Source organism: Oncorhynchus mykiss, chromosome 27 (genome assembly GCF_057628025.1).
Source record: "Oncorhynchus mykiss isolate SJ-2025 chromosome 27, ASM5762802v1, whole genome shotgun sequence".
Classification (NCBI taxonomy): domain Eukaryota; kingdom Metazoa; phylum Chordata; class Actinopteri; order Salmoniformes; family Salmonidae; genus Oncorhynchus; species Oncorhynchus mykiss.
Window position 1 is genome coordinate 11,656,669 of NC_143048.1, and position 23,912 is coordinate 11,680,580.

A 23,912-nucleotide genomic window follows, 5' to 3' on the forward strand; every position below is an offset into this window, starting at 1 on the left:
TCCTCAGTTTTCTCCTATCGCAGCCATTAAACTGTAACTGTACACCCATTCACCATTCGTCTCATTGGGAAATCACTGAGCGGTTTCCTTCCTCTCCGGCAACTGAGTTAAGAAGGACGCCTGTATCGTTATAGTGACTGGGTATATTGATACACCATCCAAAGTGTAATTAATAACTTCACCATGCTCAAAGGGATATTCAATGTCTGCTTCTTCTTTTTTTACCCATCTACCAATAGGTTCCCTTCTTTGAAACGTATTGGAAAACCTCTCTCGTCTTTATGGTTGAATCTGTGTTTGAAAGTAACTGCTTGACTGAGGGACCTTACATATAATTGAATATGTGGAGTACCGAGATAAAGTTGTCATTAAAAAAGCATGTTACACACTATTATTCCACACAGTGAGTCCTTGCAACATATTATTTGACTTGTTAAGGACATTTTTACTCCTGAACTTATTTAGGCTTGCCATAATAATGGAGCTGAATACATATTGACTCAAGACATTAATTCCAGCATTTCATTTTTTATTAATTTGTAAACATTTTGACTTTGACATTATGTGTCTATACATGTAGACATTATGGGTTATTGTGTTTAGGCCAGTGACCAAACAAAATCTCAATTGAATCCATTTTGATTTTTCAATTTTAACATAACAAAATGTGGAAAAAGTCAAGGGGTGTGAATACTTTCTGGAAGTTCTGTGTCTATTTATCCTGCTACTGGTCACAATTACTTCTGTTTACATGTATATATTCCCATTAGTGTATTACCATAAGTATTTATACTTATTCCTGCTTCCAGTCACTTTTCAGCACTGTTTACGTGTACAGTTGAAGTCGGAAGTTTACATACACTTGGGTTGGAGTCATTAAAACTTGTTTTTAAACCACTCCACAAATGTCTTGTTAACAAACTATAGTTTTGCCAAGTCGGTAAGGACATCTACTTTGTGCATGACACAAGTCATTTTTCCAACAATTGTTTACAATCAGATTATTTCACTTCAATACACAGTATCACAATTCCAGTGGGTCAGAAGTTTACATACACTAACTTGACTGTGTCTTTAAACAGCTTGGAAAATTCCAGAAAATGATAACATAACTTTAGAAGCTTCTGATAGGCTAATTGACATCATTTGAATCAATTGGAGGTGTACCTATGGATGTATTTCAAGGCCTACCTTCAAACTCAGTGCCTCTTTGCTTGACATCATGGGAAAATCAAAAGAAATCAGCCAAGACTTCAGAAAAATAATTGCAGACCTCCACAAGTTTGGTTCATCCCTGGGAGCAATATCCAAATGCCTGAAGGTGCAATTTCCAAATGCGTGAAGGTACCACGTTCATCTGTACAAACAATAGTATGCAAGTATAAACACCATGGGACCACGCAGCCGTCATACCGCTCAGGAAGGAGACGCGTGCTGTCTCCTAGAGATGAACGTACTTTGGTGCAAAAAGTGCAAATCAATCCCAGAACAACAGCAAAGGACCTTGTGAAGAGGCTGGAGGAAATGGGTACACATGTATCTATATCCACAGTAAAACAAGTCCTATATCAACATAACCTGAAAGGCCGCTCAGCAAGGAAAAAGACACTGCTCAAAAACCGCCATAAAAAAGCCAGACTCCGGTTTGCAACTGCACATGGGGACAAAGATCGTAGTTTTTGGAGAAATGTCCTCTGGTCTGATGAAACAAAAATAGAATTGTTTGGCCATAATGACCATCCTTATATTTGGAGGAAAAAGGGGGAGGCTTGCAAGCCGAAGAACACCAGCCCAAACGTGAAGCACGGGGGTGGCAGTATCATGTTGTGGGGGGTGCTTTGCTGCAGGAGAGATTGGTGTACTTCACAAAATAGATGGCATCATGAGGGAGGAAAATTATGTGGATATATTGAAGCAACATCTCAAGACATCAGTCAGGAAGATAAAGCTTGGTTGCAAAATGGGTCTTCCAAATGGACAATGACCCCAAGCATACTTCCAAAGTTGTGGCAAAATGGTTTAAGGACAACAAAGTCAAGGTATTGGAGTGGCCGTCACAAAGCCCTGACCTCAAAGCGAAACGTTTGACCCAAGTTAAACAATTTAAAGGCAATGCTACCAAATAGTAATTGAGTGTATGTAAACTCCTGACCCACTGGGAATGTGATGAAATAAATAAAAGCTGAAATAAATCATTCTCTCTACTATTATTCTGACATTTCACATTCTTATTCTTAAAATAAAGTGGTGATCCTAACTGACCTAAGACAGGGATTTTTTACTAGGATTCAATGTCAGGAATTGTGTAAAAACTGAGTTTAAATGTAATTTCCTAAGGTGTAAGTAAACCTCCGACTTCAACTGTACACCCTACAACCTGTCACTTTTTATGTAGAAACCCACCTCAACCCCTCCAGTACCCCTGCAAATCCAATAAGGTACTAGCACTGACATGTATACACTTGCATTCTCATGTTTCTAACTCACATCACTGTTCTCGTGCAGGTTTTTAATTAAAACATTATTTTTTTTAAATGTTCTGTTATCTATATCATCTCTGCATTGTTGGGAAAGACCTCTCAAGGAAAGAATTTCACTGTTCTGTTTTATGCCTGTTGTATCCTGTGTACGTTGCGAATAAACTTTCAAACTTGAATCTAGTAGGAACAGATAGACAAACAGATGGATACCCAGTCATACAGGTCCTCCAGTGGTAATGATCCATGTTGCCCCAACTCCCTCCTTTCAACTCCTGAAACCGAAGAAGAACCAGCTTTAAATATCACTTAAAAGCCCCCCACTTTGTGGATACAATGCATGGATACAACACAGACACATTCCCCTTTGATTTTATTTATTTTAAGGTGGAAAATTAAGGTGGCAAAACAGGCTGCCTAAGTATGATTCCCAAATCAGAGACAACGATAGACAGATGTCCCTGATTGAGAACCATACCCGGCCAAAACATAGAAACAGAAAACATAAAAATAAAGAAACTAGAATGCCCACCCTAGTCACACCCTGGCCTAACCAAAATATAGAATAAAAGCATCTCTATGGCCAGGGCATGACACTGGTTTTGTTTATGTTACAGGTCTTTCAGGTGTCAACCTGGACTCAGGGGTAGACATAACTCAAATTATTATGATATGTTGCGTTTGGTATGGTATGTATTCATTTGGAGATGTCCGTCATCCATTTCGTATGATATGTTACGAATTACAATTCATATGATATGTTACAAATTACAATTCGTATGATATGTTCCATATTACAATTCGTATGATATGTTACGAATTACAATTCATATGATATGTTCCATATTACAATTCATATGATATGTTCCATGTTACAATTCGTATGATATGTTACGAATTACAATTCATATGATATGTTCCATATTACAATTCGTATGATATGTTACGAATTACAATTCATATGATATGTTCCATATTACAATTCGTATGATATGTTACGAATTACAATTCATATGATATGTTCCATATTACAATTCGTATGATATGTTACGAATTACAATTCATATGATATGTTCCATATTACAATTCGTATGATATGTTACGAATTACAATTCATATGATATGTTCCATATTACAATTCGTATGATATGTTACGAATTGCAATTGTTGTGGCTAACGTTAGCTAGGTGGCTAACGCTAATGTTAGCTAGGCTTGGGATTAGGGGTTAACGTTAGGGTTAGGGTTAGGAGTCAGGTTAGGGTTAAGGTTAGGCGTTAGGGGAAGGGTTGGCTAACATGCTAAGTAGATGCAAAGTAGTTAAAAAGTAGTGAGTAGTTGCAACGTTGCTAACTAGCTAAAATGCTAAAGTTGTCAGTGATGAGATGTGAACAAGCAACCCTGACCGATCACCCTCTTATATAACCATACCAAAAGTAACATATCAAACTAATTTGAGTGTCCTGGATTTTCATTTACTATGTTATGTCTGGTCTTAGAGACGAGGCTGCAGGTGTAGGGTGAACCGGTGAAGTTGCCTCTAGATGCTGATCTGGGGTCCGTTTTGAATTTCCCCCAGTGATGGTTAACACTAGTATCAGGGTAGGGGAAGCTGATCCTAGATTTGTATCTATGGGAAACTTCACCCCGGAGTGTGTCTGTCAGAGGTGGATTCATTTCCATAGGCATACCTGCTATGCAGCTGTGGACCAGCTCCCTGTCCACTGTCACTGCCCTGGCTAAGGGTTCAAACCTGGCCAGCCTGTAGCCCAGGTCAGTGCTCACCATCTGATGTGAAAGGTAATTGGAAGTTAAAAGAGATACATATCCTCATGATGTATCAAGTAGGCCTACTAAAAACACATTGGTCATGTTTGAGATCAATTACATTGCAGTCGGCTACTGCAACCTGACTGATCTCCAAATCCCCTTTCCTGATAAATAACTACTCATTATTATTTTTAGATCAGTCAGTCTGCTCCGCTGGTGATCTGCGATTAAGCAAAATGTATGCTCTCGGAATAGGACCATTGTCTTCCATTATGCAAATAGAGACAAGCTTGCATTCAAACCTAGTGAAATTCTCACCATCTTCATTTGGTCCCAATTGTCTGTATGGACAGAACCCTCCCTCTCAGGGTACAGCAGTAGAAGCACAGCCTTCACGACTTGACTGACATGGAAGTGGTGAGATGCATCCTGGGAGCTCTGGAGTGCCGCTACAATTGATTGGTCCAATCCGGACACACAGCGAACGCGCAGGTGCTCCAGCATGAAACATAGGAACAAGATGGACGCCCGCCGCTCCCCTCCCAGGCCCTTCGCCTCTGTAGAAGAGAAATATTGTCTTAGATTAGCACGGACTTAATAGGCCAATTTCTTGGCATGTCTTGGTCATTTAACTTTTGTGGATTTTGCGGATGGCAATTGGTTACATGAAAAACTGCACTAACTGCACTAATATGCACTGTATGTATGACTTAGAACCAATAATAATCAGTATGGTCCTATTATACTCTGGTTTGGCCTCTTAGCTTTCCCCGTTCCCTAACACCATGCCTCTCACCCAGCAGTGTGTGTTGCCTGCTCGGCCCAGTGCTTTCTCTGTGCAGCTGAACGCAGGCAGCCTGCAGTGCCTTCCCTGCAGACGACAGGTCCCGGCGCTCGTGGGGCTGCAGCCCCCTCTGGTGGCCCGATGAGAGGGTTTCTAACTCCATGTCCACCACCCCCAGGGCCCACCCAGCTGAGTCCCTCACAGGGAGCACCAGTCTGTACGCCCCAAACACGACATAGTGCCCAGCCTGGGAGGTGTCACAGCACTGGAACAGGTAGTCTCTGGAACAGAGGGTGGATCTACATTAGCCTGGTCCCAGATCTGTTTGGGCTGTCTTGCCAACTCCTATGGTCATTGTCTTGTTTGGTATACGCAGCAGAAACAGATCTAGTATCAGGCTAGAACCTCATGTGGACTCTGGAGGATAAATAGCACAGCAGTTCCATAGACTGTCATAGGCTGGTAGATCAATGTGTCATTAGAGTAGGTTGGACTTTGCTTTGCAGTACTAGCAAAGCCACACATTGCAGACTAAAACAGGTCCAATGATTTACCTGCAGAAGTGATCTGAGCGCCGTAAGGAAGGAGGAGGGGAGAGCCAATGGGAGCGACGAGAACCTCCCTCCATCACCATCATCTTCCTCAGAGAGCAGTCACTGCCCTGCAAATGGTGCTCATTAGCCGACTTAAAGTTGGTTTGATATCTTGTTCGGAAACCTGTGTGTACCTGAATGTGAATGGTTAGTGCGCGTGGCTAAGCTAATGCTGCGTTGAGATTTCTGTTTAAATGGTTTATTTGGTGTATGCGTGCTGTGTACAGAACGTAGCCTACAGAGGATTGATGTCACCGCCTTCTCTTCAGTTACCTGTCCGTCTGAAGGCTCCATCAGATAGGTGGTGATACTGTGAACGGCAGAGACTCTGCTGTGTAGCCAGAGTGAGGCGCTCTCCACAATGTGCAGTATGCTGCAGCGAGTCACCACATGCTGGAGAGCTCTGCTGAATTCACTGCTCACGCCCTGGGCAAAAATAGGATATTATTACTGAGTCAAAGCTAATGAATGGTGTTTTTAGGATACTTGCCTTTTTTGTATACTCCTTGAGCGTTATAGAAGTATTGCCCTGGGTTTTACACTGCACAATACAGCCATTCTAGCCAGGTCCCAGATCTGTTTGGGCTATCTTGCTAACTCCTATGGTCATTGTCAGCCAAATGTTGGTAAGTTGGTAAGACAGCACAAACAGATCTGGGAGCAGCCATTCCTCTCACCTGGTAGAAGTCTATCTCATGGCGTGAGAACAGGTGTGTGTCGTTTGAATCTCGGAGTGTGTCGAGACCCAGCACCCCAATAGCTCGTCCCTGCTCTCGGGGGTTCAATATGGGAATGGCGATAAACGAGCCATAACACTGTGAAGAGGCTCGAGACTCGTCGAAAAGGTAGACCCCTCCGTGAGCGGCCACTCTGGGCACGTGCACTGGACTACAGCTCTCTATGGCTGAGAAACTACAGCAGGGAGCAACAGTAAAAGAGACAGTCATAGATCCTATAATGGGAGAGAGAGAAGATAGCTACAATAACGGGCAACAAGGCTATGAAAGAATTTCCTGTGCTCCCAAATACCATAAGAAACTGTAGCACTTCAGATCCGCCTATAGTTGAAACTGAAATGGTGTTAGTGAGTGAGTGAGTGAGTGAGTGAGTGAGGGAGGGAGGGAGGGAGGGAGTGAGTGAGTGAGTGAGTGAGTGAGTGAGTGAGTGAGTGAGTGAGTGAGTGAGTGAGTGAGTGAGTGAGTGAGTGAGTGAGTGAGTGAGTGAGTGAGTGAGTGAGTGAGTGAGTGAGTGAGTGAGTGAGTGAGTGAGTGAGTGAGTGAGTGAGTGAGTGAGGGAGGGAGGGAGGGAGGGAGGGAGGGAGTGAGTGAGTGAGTGAGTGAGTGAGTGAGTGAGTGAGTGAGTGAGTGAGTGAGTGAGTGAGTGAGTGAGTGAGTGAGTGAGTGAGTGAGTGAGTGAGTGAGTGAGTGAGTGAGTGAGTGAGTGAGTGAGTGAGTGAGTGAGGGAGGGAGTGAGGGAGGGAGGGAGTGAGTGAGTGAGAGCATAGAGGGAGGGACAACAGGGTTAGAGGGGATGGTTTAAAGGCCAAAACGACTAGTCCAACAAATAACATAGACGCGAGCTGCCGCTGACATGTTGCTATGGGTAAGACGGTTACACTAAAGGCTAAATTGATCGACTGATTGTGTGATTGATTGGTTGATTGATTGACGTGTCGCTAACAAGGGCAGAGCTATCTCCTGACACTGACCTGACAGGGGCCTGGTGTGGCTGGAGCATCTTGTTGAGGACTAGACGGGCATCCTCAGTGGTACAGGCCACGTAACGCAGCCTAGAGCCCCCTTCCTCCAGCAGGGCTACAGAGACACTCAACAGCTTCCCCTCCGCATTCACCTCTGCATCCTGCCACACACAGACAAGCGTGGCTTCAAATCACATTGATTTCATAAAGCCTATTTTTAGGTCAGCAGTTGCCACAAAATGCTTTACAGTAACAAAGTGCTATACTGTGATCAGCTGGACAAACTACAGAAACTGTCTTCGAACAAATCTACATTCACCATAAGAGTCTAAGAAGAAATGAAGCAATATAGAACCAAAAAGGGTTCAACGGCACGCTTATGACCAAAAGGATAAAAAGATGATCTCTATAGAACCACAAATCACCGAAGCAACTTATTTTAAGCGGTATACATATTATACAATAATTATTCAATAGTACCTATTTCCGACTGTTGACTATTGTTTTATGCTTCTGTAAGCTACTGACCAGCCATTTGGTTAAAGTGAAACTACAGTAATGTTGTCATGTCTGAAATGTAAGGTGTTGTTCCAGTATTCTACACGTGTCAGACTCACTCTGAGCACGGCGCTAAACACAGACCCATAAACAGGCTCCATCTGGGCTGCACCTCTTTGGGCTGCTCTCCCAATCTCCTGCAGCCAGGCCTGCCTGGTAGCCCCTCTACCCCTGTCCTTTCCCCCTCGCAGGGCTGCCCGCTCCTGCAGGTAGACCAGGAGCTCCTGGAAGGCCCAGACCCCTAAGCCCTCCTCTGGAGGCAGCTCCACCAGGAAAGCCCTCAGTAAGGCCTGGAATTGTCCCAGAGAGAGGACAGAGCAGCTGGAGAGAGGTGGCTCACCATGCTGCCAGGCTTGAACAGGGCGGGGGGGGGGGGGGGGGGGGGCATAAGAGAGATTGTGTGGTTAAGGTTGTACGAAATGGACAGATAACGTCTTCACAGCACACACAGGTGGTGGACTTAATCATCACCCATAGCACAGCAGCTACTTTAAGAGAGACTAGCTGTGGGGAAAGCAGATTAACATTACAACCAGATTAGCGGTAGTTCTCATTGTAATGTGGTTGTAATGACGTCATTTCAGCCGGTTTTGCTTGCGGGTGGGTCTACTATGTTGGTTAGCCCCCACAGCCAAGTCCCTGTGACCTCTGACCTCTCTGTAAGGCCCCTTCCTCTGCTCCATCCTTGTACAGACTTAGCTCTCGCTCCACCTCCTCTCTGTCCACAGCTCCTCTGCCCTCGCTATCCCAGGAGAGGAAAAGTGACGACACCTCCTTTGACCTCCTGTCTTCTTCTTTCTGCTGGTTACACTAAAGACAACATAGTAGCCTTCATTATTTTAATTTGACACAGCCCATAAGGCCTAAGCACACAGTTGGGCACAGTTTACAGGATAGAAATAGAAGACCGGGGAAAGACTTTCAGACCACGGCTTTTGCACAGCACAGTACCGCACACTAGTCATTCCATTTCTACGGACCACAGACAGCTCCTTCACTGTCTCCTCTCGTCTCTCTTAAATCTCTTATCACCTGCTGCAGCCGGCGCAGTCTCTCGCTCTCTTTCTCTCTGTAGCCAGCTTTGATGTGTTCAGCCAGGCTGTCCACCATAGCGCCACTGGATGCTCTGCCCAGGAAGCTGAGCACAAGCTGCAGGAACTGCCCTCGGCTCACCGTCTGACTGTCATAGGCACACATGGTCCAGGGTGACCCAGGATCCTCTGCTTCTGTTAGGACATTATTTCAGAGCTTTTTGTTTTTCTCGAACTGTATCTAAAGTCTCCGTTGTAGTCTTATGCTCTGTGTCTTGTCAAATGTACACCTCAAACAAAAGAGAAGCCCGAACACTGCTCTTGCTCGTATCACATTATTTATTCAAGTTTACAGGTAAGCCTCTTGCTCTGACTAAAGTGATACGAGCAAGAGCAATGTGCAGGTTTCTCTTTCCTCTAAGTTATCACATTATGTGTTAGTTCCTTTTAAAATGCAAATGTAAACAACCAAGGAATTCAACACACTCACCTTCAGGTAGGGGACCAGACTCCATGACAACACATAGCTCTTCTATGTCCAGCGCTATGTTCCCCCGGTCCTCTGGAGGTTCTGGGCTGTTTATGGCAGTTTGGTGCCCCAGCTCCAGGCTCTCCGTGGGGGTAACCCTGTTCCCCTCTCCCTTCCTCTCTTCTCCCGCCTTTATCTCATGGCATGAATGCGGCATGTCCCCCTGTCCAGCATCACATGGCATACAGGTCTTCTCTGTGTCCATGGCTGCAGGGCTTCCAAGGAGACCACAAGTCATGTGGTTGTGTCCCTGTAATGGCCCTGTAGAGCAATTATGGTTGTTGCTGTCATTGTTGTTGTTGTTGTTGACTACTGATTCTCCAATGAGTATTGTTTTCTTAGCTTAGATATGAACATTCAAGCTGAAGTACAGTAACAATGACATGTCTATGTCCTCTCTGTCAGTAAGCATACGCCTTTCAACGTGAAGGCAGTACATCAGTAATACCACAACTTGTCCACTAGATGGACTAGAGCTACACGGACATGTTGGGACAACGTCATTACATTGAAGTATATCAGGTGAGTTTTGTAGATATTCAGAACCATTAACTCGTGATTGTTACTCTGCAGGCCTTATGTGACCATCATTGTGTGTGTGTGTGTGTGTGTGTGTGTGTGTGTGCGCGTGCGCGCGCGTGTGTGCGTGTGTGTATCTGTATGTGTATGAATGCATTCTAGCATGTTTACATGTGTGCGTGCGTACGTGTGTGTGTGTGTATGTTTACTCACAGTGGTTAGGATCATGCATGGACTCCTGTGTGCTCTCATTCTGATCATGGTAGAAACTCAGCAGAAGGACCAACACTCTCTGTCTGTCCAGACACCCAGTCTAAACCAACAAATATATTCTTTCATCAGATCTCAAAGCACTTTTATTATGTTAAATGACTTCCTCCATCAATCCTGATGGGATCCTCTGCAATAATTTCACCACAAGCAACAATCCGTTATGCAAGAGAAAGTTGTGACGAGCTAATGGGGAATGGAGTTTTTTTTTTTTAAGTGTGTTAATGGAGGTGGTTAGGCATGGTTCAGTCAGTTTTATTGAAAAATTGTTTTTTTAATTTCATCTTTATTTTACCAGGTAGGCTAGTTGAGAACAAGTTCTCAATTACTACTGTGACCTGGCCAAGATAAAGCAAAGCAGTGCGACACAAACAACAACACAGAGTTACACATGGAACAAACAAACGTACAGTCAATAACACAGTAGGGAAAAAAAGAAATTCTATATCCAGTGTGTGCAAATGGCGCGAGGAGGTAAGGCAATAAATAGGCCATAGTAGTGAAGTAATTACAATTTTTCAAATTAACACTGGAGTGATAAATGAGCAGATGAGCAGTCAGTCACCTTAGCACAGTCACAGTGGGAGAAGGCCTGAGAGAGCGTCTCTGTCCACAGCCTCAAATTCTCAGCACAGCCGTGTTCCCGGCTACACAGGGAGAGATGTTCCAGAAACAGCTGGAACTGCTCCTCAGAGAGCCCCGAGACATACTGACACACATACTGGGACACGGACGGACGGACAGAAAGACAGAGATTAAAATAACAGAAGAGAAATACTGAGCACTGCTCCGCCTATAGAAATCACAAACGAGGGGGAAGATAAATAAAACATTAAAAAGCATTTCTCACATGGACAAATTGGTCTTGATGTAGTGAGTCAGGTGTGCCAGAATCATTGGTGTTCAGGTCCCAGGCCAACTGATCATCTGAAAAAGAATCACTCTTAAATACAGAGGCAGGATCTTGATTTTCATCACTCTTTTGTTGCTGAGAATATGCAGATGAGCTTCGTGATTTACATAAATTCCCTGAAAACCCTCACCAACACACAGTTAGATTAACAGTATTGCACTTTTCATGTCGTGTGATATTAGCTAGCTAATAGCCTATCCACCGATCAAGCAACATTATGGACTCAATGTTAAAATCCTGTTGCTGCAGGATTGTATATTGCTGCCACAGCAGTGGTCAAGGTAACCCATTCTTGCAGTCAATGACCAAAAGCGCCCTCTTTGGCCTCATGAGTGGAATGTTATTCATATTTTTTATAATTTGTATCATTAATTTAAAAAAAAAATGTTTTAATAAAAATCCCATCTGTCTTTTTCAAACAGTTTTATATCTGACATGGTAAAGGTGTCTTCTTTTTTTGTAAGCCCATAACCATGTGTGTGAGGTGTATACTTTAGTTTTCAAAGTAGATTTGATTAAGACTACCAAGAATCACTCTGTGTGGCCCTGATTTAGCCCATTGAAAGTAAAAGGTTAAGATCCTACACTGGTTCTAATGCCTGGACATCTACAAACTGCATCATGACCAGAACATACCTGAACTTTTGGAATGAAGGAGTTCCTTGAAGCTGAGTAGAGCATTCTGCACCTGCAACATAGCCATGTGTTAGTGGGCTTACAGACGTCAAACACACTCTTAGAAAAAACGGTGCTATCTAGAACCTAAAGGGGTTCTTCGGCTGTCCCTATAGGAGCACCCTGTGAAGAACCCTTGTTGGTTCCAGGTATAACCTTTTTTCCCCCGTGTAAAGGGTTCTACATGGAACCCAAAATGGTTCTACCTGGAACCAAAAAGGGTTATTCTATGGGATTGTTCCTCACAAATGTAAATGACATGGATTTACTTATATTTTTCGTACTGTTTGATGTTAGTTGAGTGAATTGGATTAAAACACAGAGAAAGATTGCTTGTCTCCTCTGTTCCCTTTTGTACAGTACATCTCTGAGTTCCTCCCTGCTCCCAGTCCCTGTCACAGATCCAAACACAGAACAGCTTTAATTAAAAGCTGGGTTCTCTGTGGTCTTATTGTCTGTCTTGACGTTAAACCCCCAAAGCATTTATCCCCACCATTAATCCTAATCCCATTTTCTCTTACTCTCTCCGATCCACTAATCCATACGGAGGTAGATAGCTAGCTCAGATCAACACTGAGGTGCAATGTACAAGTCTGTACTGTACTGGTCTGATATACACAATGAATAGGGTCAGGAGGTCTTCCTGACTACGGGAAAACTCTGGACCCTTTATGATCAGGAAAAACTCCTGGACCTCATCATACAACACCCTACCTTGAGGCTCTTTGTATTCCTCATATGTCAACCCCTCCTCGCTTTATAATTGTGGTCTGTTCCTACCAGGTACAGAGAGAGGGTGTGGTCTGTTCCTACCAGGTACAGAGAGAGGGTGTGGTCTGATCCTACCAGGTACAGAGAGAGGGTGTGGTCTGATCCTACCAGGTACAGAGATAGGGTGTGGTATGTTCCTACCAGGTACAGAGAGAGGGAGTGGTCTGTTCCTAACAGGTACAGAGAGAGGGTGTGGTCTGTTCCTACCAGGTATAGAGAGAGGGTGTGGTCTGATCCTACCAGGTACAGAGAGAGGGTGTGGTCTGTTCCTACCAGGTATAGAGAGAGGGTGTGGTCTGATCCTACCAGGTACAGAGAGAGGGTGTGGTATGTTCCTACCAGGTACAGAGAGAGGGTGTGGTCTGATCCTACCAGGTACAAAGAGAGGGTGTGGTCTGTTCCTACCAGGTACAGAGAGAGGGTGTGGTCGGCTTGGAGCCTCCAGTCAGTGAAGTGTAGTGCCAGGCACTCCCTCCGTCTCTCCACGGTACGCCTCTGGATCTCCTCTCCCCTCTGCAGCTCCACCCTGCACTGCCCCACCTGCCTCTTCAGCTCAGACAAGCTGGGACAATATAGGACAAATGGGAAGGGTTAACCATGGGTTAAATAAGGACGTTTGTGAAATGGTATGTTTTTCCCTGGACTTTGAACAGATATCCATTCAATTCCTACAATATTGCTCTGTAACAATTTATTTGGATGGTCCATCTGTAGATGCTCTACAGACTATTAGTAACATTTCAACTAACTATCTACTAACCCTAACCCTAACCTTAACCCTTATCCTATCCCTAAACCTAACCTTAACCCTTAACTTTATTCTAAACCTAACCCTAACTGTAACCTTAGCAAGCAGTTGCTTATCAACAGATAGTTTGTTGATAGTATGACCATCTGTAGAGCATCTACAGATGGACTATCCAGACTATCCAAATAAAGTGTGACCTATTGCTCTGCCACTGATAGAACTGATGACATACTGTGTATTTTGTTTTGGTTTCTTGTTGACGGAGGATACAGTAGGATACAGCCTTCATCAGTGGTGTAAAGTACTTTAAGTAAAAATACTTTTAAATACTACTTAAGTCGTTTTTGGGGGGTATCTGTACTTTACTATTTATATTTTTGACAACTTTTACTTTTACTCCACTACATTCCTAAAGAAAATGATGCACTTTTTACTCCTCACATTTTCCCTGACACCCAAAAGTACTCGTTAAACTTTGAATGCTTAGCAGGACAGGAAAATGGTCTAATTCACGCACTTATCAAGAGAACATCCCTGGTCATCCCTACTGCCTCTGATCTGGAGGACTCATTTAACATACATGCTTTGTTTGTGAATTTTGTCTGAGTGTTGAACTGTGACCCTGGATCTCCGTCAATTAAAAAAAACAAGAAATAGTGTAGTCTGGTTTGCTTAATATAAGACATTTTAAATTATTTATATTTTTACTTTTGATACTTAAGTACATTTAAAACCAAATACTTTTAGACTTTTACTCAAGTAGTATTTTACTGGGTGACTTTCACTTTTTCTTGAGTCCTTTTCTTTTAACCTGTTGTGACTAGGGGGCAGTATTTTCATTTTTGGAAGAAAAAAAACGTTCCCGTAGTAAACGGGATATTTTGTCAGGACAAGATACTAGAATATGCATATAATTGACAGCTTAGGATAGAAAACACTCTAAAGTTTCCAAAACTCTAAAAATATTCACTTTCTCTTGAGTCCTTTTCTTTTAAGGTTTCTTTACTTTTGCTCAAGTATGAAAATTGGGTGCTTTTTCCACCACTGGGCTTCATTATGGTCTTTAGAGTGCTTACTCATGAAAATGTTGTATAATCATCAGTCTTCAATTGTTCATTCTCTCTGTTTCTGTGTGAGAGAGAGAGCGTAACCAAATGAGGGGTACCGTAACCAAATGAGGGGTACCGTAACCAAATGAGGGGTACCGTAAATGTTTATTATTATTGAATAATGGTGTGCCAGATTATTTGAGAGAAATAGGTACTACAGTACTTCTGGTGGGGTGAGAGCAGCCTCATGGGCTGTGAAAATCATTGAGCCAAGGAATGAGGATAAAGGCACATGGAGGCCCAGATACACTGTATGTTCCACCATCAACAATCTCTATAAAATACAATTACCAATTTAATGAAATGGGGTATAAGACTTAGGCATATGAGTAGATTTTCGCCTTTGGTTCTTCTTTAGGGTAGAGTAGCATCCTAACCAAGCCTGCACTGATGGAGGAGGAGCAATACGGTTTGGGGGGAGATGCCATCAATCATTCTGTCATTACTCCATACACAATCACCTCTCCCCACTCCTCTCCCTTCCTCCCCTTCACTTTGGTATTGTGCCCCATCTGTGATTTTCTCTCCCTTTCCATTTCCCTCTCTCTCTCTCTCTCTCTCTCTCTCTCTCTCTCTCTCTCTCTCTCTCTCTTTCTTTCCCTCCCTCCCTCTCTCTCTCTCTCTCTCTCTCTCTCTCTCTCTCGCTCCCTCTCTCTCTCAGGGGTGATGAATATATCCCACCGGCTGCATGGTGCATGCAGCAGTTGCAGAGTGAGCTCGAGCCCCAGGCGGTACTGGGCTGCCTCTGCCTCTTCTCGGTCAGAAAGGAGGGGGATGGAATTGAGAGGGGGATGAAGAGAGGGGGCAGAGGAGGACCTTATCAAGCAATGGCCCAGATAAAGCAGGGGACTGAAGGGAGATGAACCCACTTCAACCTCACGCCTCCTCCTTTCCCCTTCTTCTCCCTCTCCCTCAGTCTCTCCCCTCCGCTCTGCCTCTCTAAGGAGCTGCCCGACACATGGGACCAGAGACGACAAGACCTTCTCCAGCAGGTAAATCCTGCAAAGACAGAGCAGAGCACACATTCATGAATGATACATGGTAGAGCTAATTTTCTTGCTAAATGAGCTACATCAGATTGGGGAATGGGGAGATGAATGCTCTAACCTAGAATCCATGGATTGTTCTCCATCCTGACTGAGCCAGTACTGGGTAAGAGGGTCAGTCAAGGCCCACGCCCCTTGGGCCAGTTGAACTTTGCGGACACACTCCCTGTGGGAGTCCAGTCTGCGCCCCAGCTTTGACCCTCGGCTGATGATCTGTCTCTCCAGAGTGCTCTCCCACCCCTCTCTGTCCTCCTGAGACCCTTTCATTTGTATCCCCCCTTTCCCTCCTCAGATAGAGGATAGAGGGTCTGCTGTAAAATGTACAAATTAGGAGAAAACTAGGGCAACTGATCTGATTGTTGGGTATCTTTGAAAGAAAGGGGGGTGGACCTTGTAGGCTATTAATTTTCTCTGAGACAGAAGGTATTAAAGATAGGTATTTACGTTTTTTTTTTTAGATTGTTACAGATATGTATGTGCAATTCAATATTTATATTCAACACAAAAAAAAACGAAAATGATGTCAAAAGATTAAATTATGCATAATAAACTACCCTAAGAAATATGATCAATTTATGGAAAACACACAAATAACCCCCTGACCAAGACTAAAATGTATTCATGTTTTCTGTTAGTTACCTTTTCCCTTTGCCTTCTGTATCAGACTCCTTGTTTACCTTTTCCCGTTCTACTTCTGTACGAAACGGATTGACAACATTCCAATCCTTCCCTTTCTCTCCCCTTGAGTACAATTCCCAAAGGATGGAGGCAATGCAGGCAGTCAATAAACAGCCCTGTGGAAATGAATCTCTGCACCGCAAATCTTGATCTACCCCTGTAACCAACAACACCCTCCCCAGTGTGTGTAGGGGTGGGGTCTGCTGGTTGCAAGGCACAGGTCTCTGTTTGATGGTCACTAAGGGAAGGAGAAAGATCACTTGTTGTAAATGAGAGGATGCAAAAGGAGGGAGGGAGGGGCCACAGCCACTGAAACATGACCTCATCGCTTAGCTCAGCTCACTGCAGAGCAGTGTGTGTTTCATATGATAGGTTCCCTCCCTTTTATTTTGACAGTTAATTGGGAGGCCTTTTCACAATAGAGTCTACAATGGAGTCTACAATGGAGTCTACTTGGAAAATACATTGGCGCCTTTAAATGTTCTTGTGTTTTCTTTTCCCATTTCTTTCCCTCGGTTGCGTACGAGAGGAAGTGCAGGCTAGGTCATGGTCTTTGGTACGTGACAGAAGTCACATTTCCTTTTCAAACCAATATTCTGTAAAATGACCTGAAACTCTCTCTGCATAAAAGCTCCCTGAAAAGCTCTCTTTAAAAATCCTTCTGAAAGAGCTACAGTGCCTTCAGAAAAGCATTCATCCACATTGTGTTGTGTTACAGCCTGAATTCAATGGGATAGATTTCTGTTTTCTCACCCATCTGCACACAATACCCCGTAATGACAAAGTGAAAAAAGTATTCTCACCCCCTTGCTGTGACACAATTGAGCTCAGGTGCATCCAATTTCCTTCCAATATCCGTCTCTACAACTTGATTGGAGTCCACCTGTGGCCAATTCAATTGTTTGGACATGATTTAGAAGGAACCACACCTCTCTACATAAGGTCTCACAGTTGACAGTGCATGTCAGAGGTGGGAGTTTTGGAGGATGACGGAAAGTGATGTGGCGCTTGAACATAATGGTGGTTGAGTCAAGGAGAATTGGACTATTGTCCAAAAGAATGGAAAACGCAGCACAGTAGCATACAGTGCTGAGAATGTATTTACTTGTCTTGTAGGATTGCGGTTTATTCATGAGGAGCAGCTGATCGGATTACCAATCTTGAAGAATCCATTTAAGATATCCAAACTGGTGGGGAGAGTGCTGGGTAAAGTGAAAGCTGTGAGGATTACGAGAGGCCCGTTTGTTCAGATCTTTTTGTACTTCTGACGATCATAAGGAAAGTGTGTTGCGTCTCACTCGAAGGTTTGACGTGTCATGTGTGTCTCTTTCGGGAACAAGGCAGCCCTCAAGGGGGTAATATCTGGCTTCTCGTGGGAAGTCGATGTTAAAGATGTTAAGAGATGAAAAATGTTCCTGGAGTGATTGATGCACGTCGGATGATTCGTGTGGTAAATGAAGAAAAAGTGAAGTCGGTTCTTTTGTTTTTTGATATAGAGTCTCTCCCTACTCAAGTGCGGTTGGGGTATATAAACTACCGAGTCAGAGCATTTATCCCAAGACCAATCATTGTAAAGCTTTTGGACATGTTTCAGGTGTTTGCAGAAGGGAGAAGCTGAGATGTCCAAGTAGTAGAAATGTAATGTCATGTGTTATATACAGTTGAAGTCGGAAGTTTACATACACCTTGGCCAGATACATTTAAACTCACCACTTTATTTTAAGAATGTGAAAAGTCAGAATAGTAGTAGAGAGAATTATTTCTTTCAGCTTTTATTTCTTTCACCACATTCCCATTGAGTCAGAAGTTTACATACACTCAATTAGTATTTGGTAGCATTGCCTTTAAATTGTTTAACTTGGGTGAAACGTTTTGGGTAGCCTTCCACAAGCTTCCCACAATAAGTTGGGTGAATTTTGGCCCATTCCTCCTGACAGAGCTCGTATAACTCAGTCAGGTTTGTAGGCCTCCTTGCTAGCACACGCTTTTTCAGTTCTGCCCACAAATTTTCTATAGGATTGAGGTCAGGGCTTTGTGATGGCCACTCCAATACCTTGACTATGTTGTCCTTAAGCCATTTTGCCACAACTTCGGAAGTGTGCTTGGGGTCATTGTCCATTTGGAAGACCATTTGCGACCAAGCTTTAACTTCCTGACTGATGTCTTGAGATGTTGCTTCAATATATCCACATAATTGTCCTGCCTCATGATGCCATCTATTTTGTGAAGTGCACCAGTCCCTCCTGCAGCAAAGCACCCCGACAACATGATGCTGCCATCCCCGTGCTTCACAGTTGGGATGGTGTTCTTCGGCTTGCAAGCCTCCCCCTTTTTCCTCCAAACATAAAGATGGTCATTATGGCCAAACAACATCTTCACAAGGTTCATTGCTGTTGTTCTGGGATTGATTGGCACTTTTCGCACCAAAGTACGTTCATCTCTAGGAGACAGAACACGTCTCCTTCCTGAGCGATATGACGGTTGTGTGGTCTCATGGTGTTTATACTTGCGTACCTTTGTTTGTACAGATGAACGTGGTACCTTGGTGATTAATGGCACTACCAAGTTGGAGAGGAAGTCAAGGAAAATAGATACAGTGGGGGGGAAAGTATTTAGTCAGCCACCAATTGTGCAAGTAATCCCACTTAAAAAGATGAGAGAGGCCTGTAATTTTTATCATAGGTACACTTCAACTATGACAGACAAAATGAGAAAGAAAATCCAGAAAATCACATTGTAGGATTTTTTATTAATTTATTTGCAAATTATGGTGGAAAATAAGTATTTGGTCACCTACAAACAAGCAAGATTTCTGGCTCTCACAGACCTGTAACTTCTAATTTAAGAGGCTCCTCTGTCCTCCACTCGTTACCTGTATTAATGGCACCTGTTTGAACTTGTTATCAGTATAAAAGACACCTGTCCACAACCTCAAACAGTCACTCTCCAAACTCCACTATGGCCAAGACCAAAGAGCTGTCAAAGGACACCAGAAATAAAATTGTAGACCTGCACCAGGCTGGGAAGACTGAATCTGCAATAGGTAAGCAGCTTGGTTTGAAGAAATCAACTGTGGGAGCAATTATTAGGAAATGGAAGACATACAAGACCACTGATAATCTCCCTCGATCTGGGGCTCCACGCAGATCTCACCCCGTGGGGTCAAAATGATCACAAGAACGGTGAGCAAAAATCCCAGAACCACACAGGGGGACCAAGTGAATGACCTGCAGAGAGCTGGGACAAAAGTAACAAAGCCTGCCATCAGCAAGGGCATTGAAGAAAAATGGAAAATGGAGATAGGGTATCGAAGAAGATTGGTGTCAAGTTCAAACAGAGTGATAAGTGCGTGAATTTGACTATTTTCCTGAACTGCTAAGCATTCAAAATGTAACGAGGACTGTTGGACGTCAAGGAAGATGTATGGAGTAAAAAGTATTATATTTTCTTAAGGAATGTGGTGAAGTAAAAGTTGTCAAAAATATAAATAGGAAGGTTCCCAAGTGGCGCAGCAGTCTAAGGCACTGCATCTCAGTGCTAGAAGCGTCACTACAGACCGTGGTTCAATCCCAGGCTGTATCACAACAGGCCCTGAACGGGAATCCCATAGCGCGGTGCACAACTGGCTGGGGTAGGCCGTCATTGTAAACTGACTTGCCTGGTTAAATAAAATGTTAAGTATTTTTACTTAAGTACTTTAGACCACTGGAAATTAGTTGGGTGTAGATGAAACAGTGACGGTAACCTGTAGTGGACTTGTGATATTTGCTTCTGTTTCTTCAGCCCAGAGGGAGCAAGCACTCCGTGTCACGTAACTTCAGGATCTGTTTCTTGCTTTGCTCTTATGAACAGGGCACCATTGAAAGGAGTGATTTCTGGGGTAGCCTTAAGTGTGGAGGGAGAGCAATTGAATTTGAAAATTCCTGGTGTTTGTGACACCCACTGTTTGGAGTCACTGTCAGTCCTTTTGAGTCAGTCTCTACCAGACAAAGTCATGTTAGTATATATCAGTTATCCACTGTGTTTTTTCAGGTGCAACATTTATGGTCATGTCGCAGCAGTGTGTAGGACGAAGATTCCAAGATGTGGGAAGTGTGCAGGAGGGCATGGGATAGAGGATTGTGTAGTTCCCGTGGATAAAATTGTGTGTCAACTGTATGGGTAACCATGTTGCTGGGGATCGAAAGTGTCTGGTGGGAGAGAGGCAGGTTGAAGTGGCCATAGTCAGATTAGTGCAGATGGTGTTGTATGGTGAGGCAGTGAAGAAAGAGGAGGATGGGTAAAGGGTGAGGGATCCTAGTGAGAAAAAGGCACATGACAGCACTCAGTTTGCAAAAAGGCACGTTTAAAACTTCTTACGGCTAGGGGTTCCGCTAGCGGAACCTTCACAAGTGCAATACACCACATTAAAGCTTAAGTTCTTGTTAATCTACCCATCGTGTCCAATTTAAAAAAGGCTTTACAGCGAAAGCACACCATATGATTATGTTAGGTCAGAGCCTAGTCACAAAAGCACAAAACACACAAAGCCATTTTCCAGCCAAAGAGAGGAGTCACAAAAAGCAGAAATAGAGATAAAATGAATCACTAACCTTTGATGATCTTCATCAGATGGCACTCATAGGACTTCATGTTACACAATACATGTTTGTTTTGTTCGATAAAGTTCATATTTATACCCAAAAATCTCAGTTTACATTGGCGCTTTATGGTCAGTAATGTTGTGCCTCAAAAACATCTGGCGAATTTTCAGAGAGCCACATCAATTTATAGAAATACTCATAATAAACTTTGATAAAAGATACAAGTATTATACACAGAATTATAGACATACTTCTCCTTAATGCAACCACTATCAGATTTCAAAAAAGCTTTACGGAAGAAGCAAACCATGCAATAATCTGAGTACAACAAGCCGTGCAGATACCCGCCATGTTGTGGAGTCAGTAAAAGTCATGAATTAGCGTTATAAATATTCACTTACCTATGATGATTTTCATCTGAATGCACTCCCAGGAATCCCAGTTCCACAATAAATGTTTGTTTTGTTCGATAAAGTCCATCATTTATGTCCAAATACCTCATTTTGTTAGCGCGTTTGGTAAACAAATCCAAACTCACGAGGTGCGGGCAAGTCCAGGTGAAAGTTCAGACGAAAAGTTCAAAAAGTTATATTACAGTTCGTAGAAACATGTCAAACGATGTATAGAATCAATAGAATCAATCTTTAGGATGTTTTTAACATAAATCTTCAATAATGTTCCAACCGGAGAATTTCTTTGTCTTTAGAATTGCAATGGAACGCAGGTCGCTCTCACGTGTGCAAGCGTGATCAGCTCATGCCACTCTGGCAGACCTCTGGTTGAATCAGCTCTCATTCCCATCTCCTTCACAGTAGAAGCCTCAAACAACGTTCTAAAGACTGTTGACATCTAGTGGAAGCCTTAGGAAGTGCAACATGACCCCATAGACACTGTATATTCGATAGGCAATGAGTTGGAAAACTACAAACCTCAGATTTCCCACTTCCTGGTTGGATCTTTCTCAGGTTTTCGCCTGCCATATCAGTTCTGTTATACTCACAGACATCATTCAAACAGTTTTAGAAACGTCAGTGTGTTTTATATCCAATACTACTAATACTATGCATATCCTAGCATCTGTTCCTGAGTAGCAGAAAGTTTACTCTGGGCACGCTTTTCATCCGAACGTGAAAATGCTGCCCCCTTTCCAAAACAGGTTTTAAAGACTCTGAGATCTAAATGATGTAGTCTGATGTAGTCTGATGAGGCAAATTCAACTCTTTGGCATGAATGCAAAGCCCTATGTCTGGAGAAAACCAGGCACAGCTCATCACCCGTCTAACACCATCCCTACCGTGAAGCATGGTGGTGGCAGTATCATGCTATGGGGATGCTTTTCAGCAGCAGGGACTGGGATATTGATAAGGATAGAGGGAACCCTGAATGGAGCCAAAAACAGGCAAATCCTTGATGAGAACCTGCTTCAGAGAGCAAATGACCTTAGACTGGAGTGAAGATTTACATTCCAACAGGACAATGACCCCAAGCATGCAGTAAAAAAATAACTACTGGAATGGCTTCAGAACAAGAATGTGAAAGTCCTTGAGTGGCTCAGCCAATGTCCAGACTTGAATCCCATTGAAAATCTTTGGAAAGACTTGAAGATTTCTGTTCAGCACTGCTCCCCATCTAATTTGAGATAATCTGAAAGGAAGAAAATCCCCAAATCCAGATGTGCAAGGCTGGTACAGACATACCCAAGGCAATTCAAATCTGTAATCGCCGCCAAAGGTGCTTCTACAAAGTTTTGACTAAGGGTTTTAAATATTTAGGTAAATTATATATTTCTGTATTTCATTTTCAATAAATTTGCAAGAATGTCAAAAACATGTTTTCACTTTGTCATCATCTGTGTGCAGAAAAATATATAGTTAATATATTTTGAATTAAGGCTGTAAAAAAAAAAATCAAGGGGTATGAATACTTTTGGAAGGCACTGTACATTTACAGTGCCCACTAACTATCCAGTGGGCACAGATGTCAGTTCAACATCTAGTTTTGATTTACATTTGGTTGAGTTGTCAACTAATGTAAAATCCCTTGTTGATTATTTTTTTACAAATCCAATCTGTTTTCCACGTTGATTCAACGTCATCACATTGAGTGTATTGGTTGAAACAACGTTGGTTCAACCAGTTTGTTCCAGATTGTATTGCCTTTTCATATGCATTAGAGTTCACTCAGCTGCATATTGTTTAAACCATAGACTTGTGTAATTAGCTATATTTGGTGCGAGGAGCCTCATGTCAAAACGTAATTTCAAACGTGTAGTAGGACCGCATTATTTTCATCCACCCTTGCCTGATTGAGTCCAGCATGGTTTTGCTGCGTTCATAACAAGTGGGAAACTTGGAATATACTAGGTCTATTTGTTAATTTTGAGAATGGGATTGTTGTGTGCATTCACATGCTTTGAACTCGACTGACAAATATCAACCATAAACTATAAGTACAGCTTTCATGCTTCCAAACAAATTCTGGTGTTAAAAATGCACAATAATATATATTTTTTTGATAAATTACATTTTGTTTAATTTAATTGCCGAAAATGCTGTTATCGAAGTAATTTCCTTAGTATGTGACGTCAGAGTTCAACATGTGGGGGAAATCGGAGTTCAGAGATTATTTCCCATTTGTAATTACGAGTTGGAGGGCCGTCAATTGGATTTTCCCAGTCGTATACTGGTAATTACGAATGTACGAGCTGTTAGGAATGCAGCATTAGACAATGTCGTTTGACAGCTGGCCAGTGGATCGCATGCGCCAAAAGACGCTGCTGAATGAATAGGAGGGAAATCACCAACGACCCAATAATATCGGGCGCCTTGCTTGTCATCTGCTCAAATTATGATCATCTCGCCGCCTCTGCTTTCTCTAACTAAAATATCTGTTTCCTGGACCTTGAATGGCTCTGGTCACCGTTCAGCGTTCGCCAACACCCAGCGTTAGCTCCAGTCCCTGCGTTTCGGTGAGTTGTCGAGCCTGTTCGTCTGTCATAGCACGGGATTTAAGGCTCACTTCTACTGGTATTGTTTAGGGTGGCTGTAGCTAGCTAACATGTAGGTTGTTGTCCCATGCGGTAGTTAGCTAGGGGAAACACTTTTCACAGCACTTCGATACCGAAGTGACCTTTTCGTGGCAGGAGACTGAGGATAAGGTTA

The 23,912-nt window shown here is 43.0% G+C and overlaps 2 protein-coding genes across 3 annotated transcripts in view; one reads left to right on the forward strand and one right to left on the reverse strand.

Annotated features, from left to right (window-relative positions):
- Positions 1 to 511: 511 nt before the first annotated feature.
- Positions 512 to 16,294, reverse strand: LOC110507538 (EF-hand calcium-binding domain-containing protein 5). 2 transcript variants are annotated; one of them, XM_036965566.2, is made up of 20 exons: positions 16,130 to 16,294; positions 15,552 to 15,801; positions 15,126 to 15,443; positions 12,993 to 13,149; positions 11,778 to 11,829; positions 11,079 to 11,155; positions 10,794 to 10,949; positions 10,172 to 10,271; positions 9,401 to 9,700; positions 8,912 to 9,105; positions 8,533 to 8,689; positions 7,939 to 8,231; positions 7,331 to 7,482; positions 6,300 to 6,534; positions 5,896 to 6,048; positions 5,584 to 5,690; positions 5,042 to 5,310; positions 4,564 to 4,802; positions 4,167 to 4,263; positions 512 to 2,752 (listed from the first exon to the last, which is right to left on the reverse strand). In XM_036965566.2, exons 2-20 carry the CDS (start codon positions 15,755 to 15,757, stop codon positions 2,658 to 2,660), a joined length of 3,357 nt encoding a protein of 1,118 aa, XP_036821461.2. In that variant the 5' UTR covers positions 15,758 to 15,801; positions 16,130 to 16,294; the 3' UTR covers positions 512 to 2,657. The 2 variants fall into 2 exon arrangements, with proteins under 2 accessions (XP_036821461.2, XP_090080601.1); XM_090224475.1 differs by lacking the exons at positions 512 to 2,752; positions 4,167 to 4,263; positions 4,564 to 4,802; ... (1 more) ...; positions 5,584 to 5,690; positions 5,896 to 6,048 and having other exon boundaries at positions 6,440 to 6,574.
- Positions 16,295 to 23,327: 7,033 nt separating this feature from the next.
- Positions 23,328 to 23,912, forward strand: part of LOC110507539 (uncharacterized) — a 37,459-nt gene continuing 36,874 nt past the window's right edge. Inside the window, exon 1 of the mRNA XM_036964967.2 lies at positions 23,328 to 23,719. Within this exon, the coding sequence (XP_036820862.2) occupies positions 23,657 to 23,719 (63 nt within the window). The 5' untranslated portion in view covers positions 23,328 to 23,656. The remainder of the gene's footprint in view (positions 23,720 to 23,912) is intronic.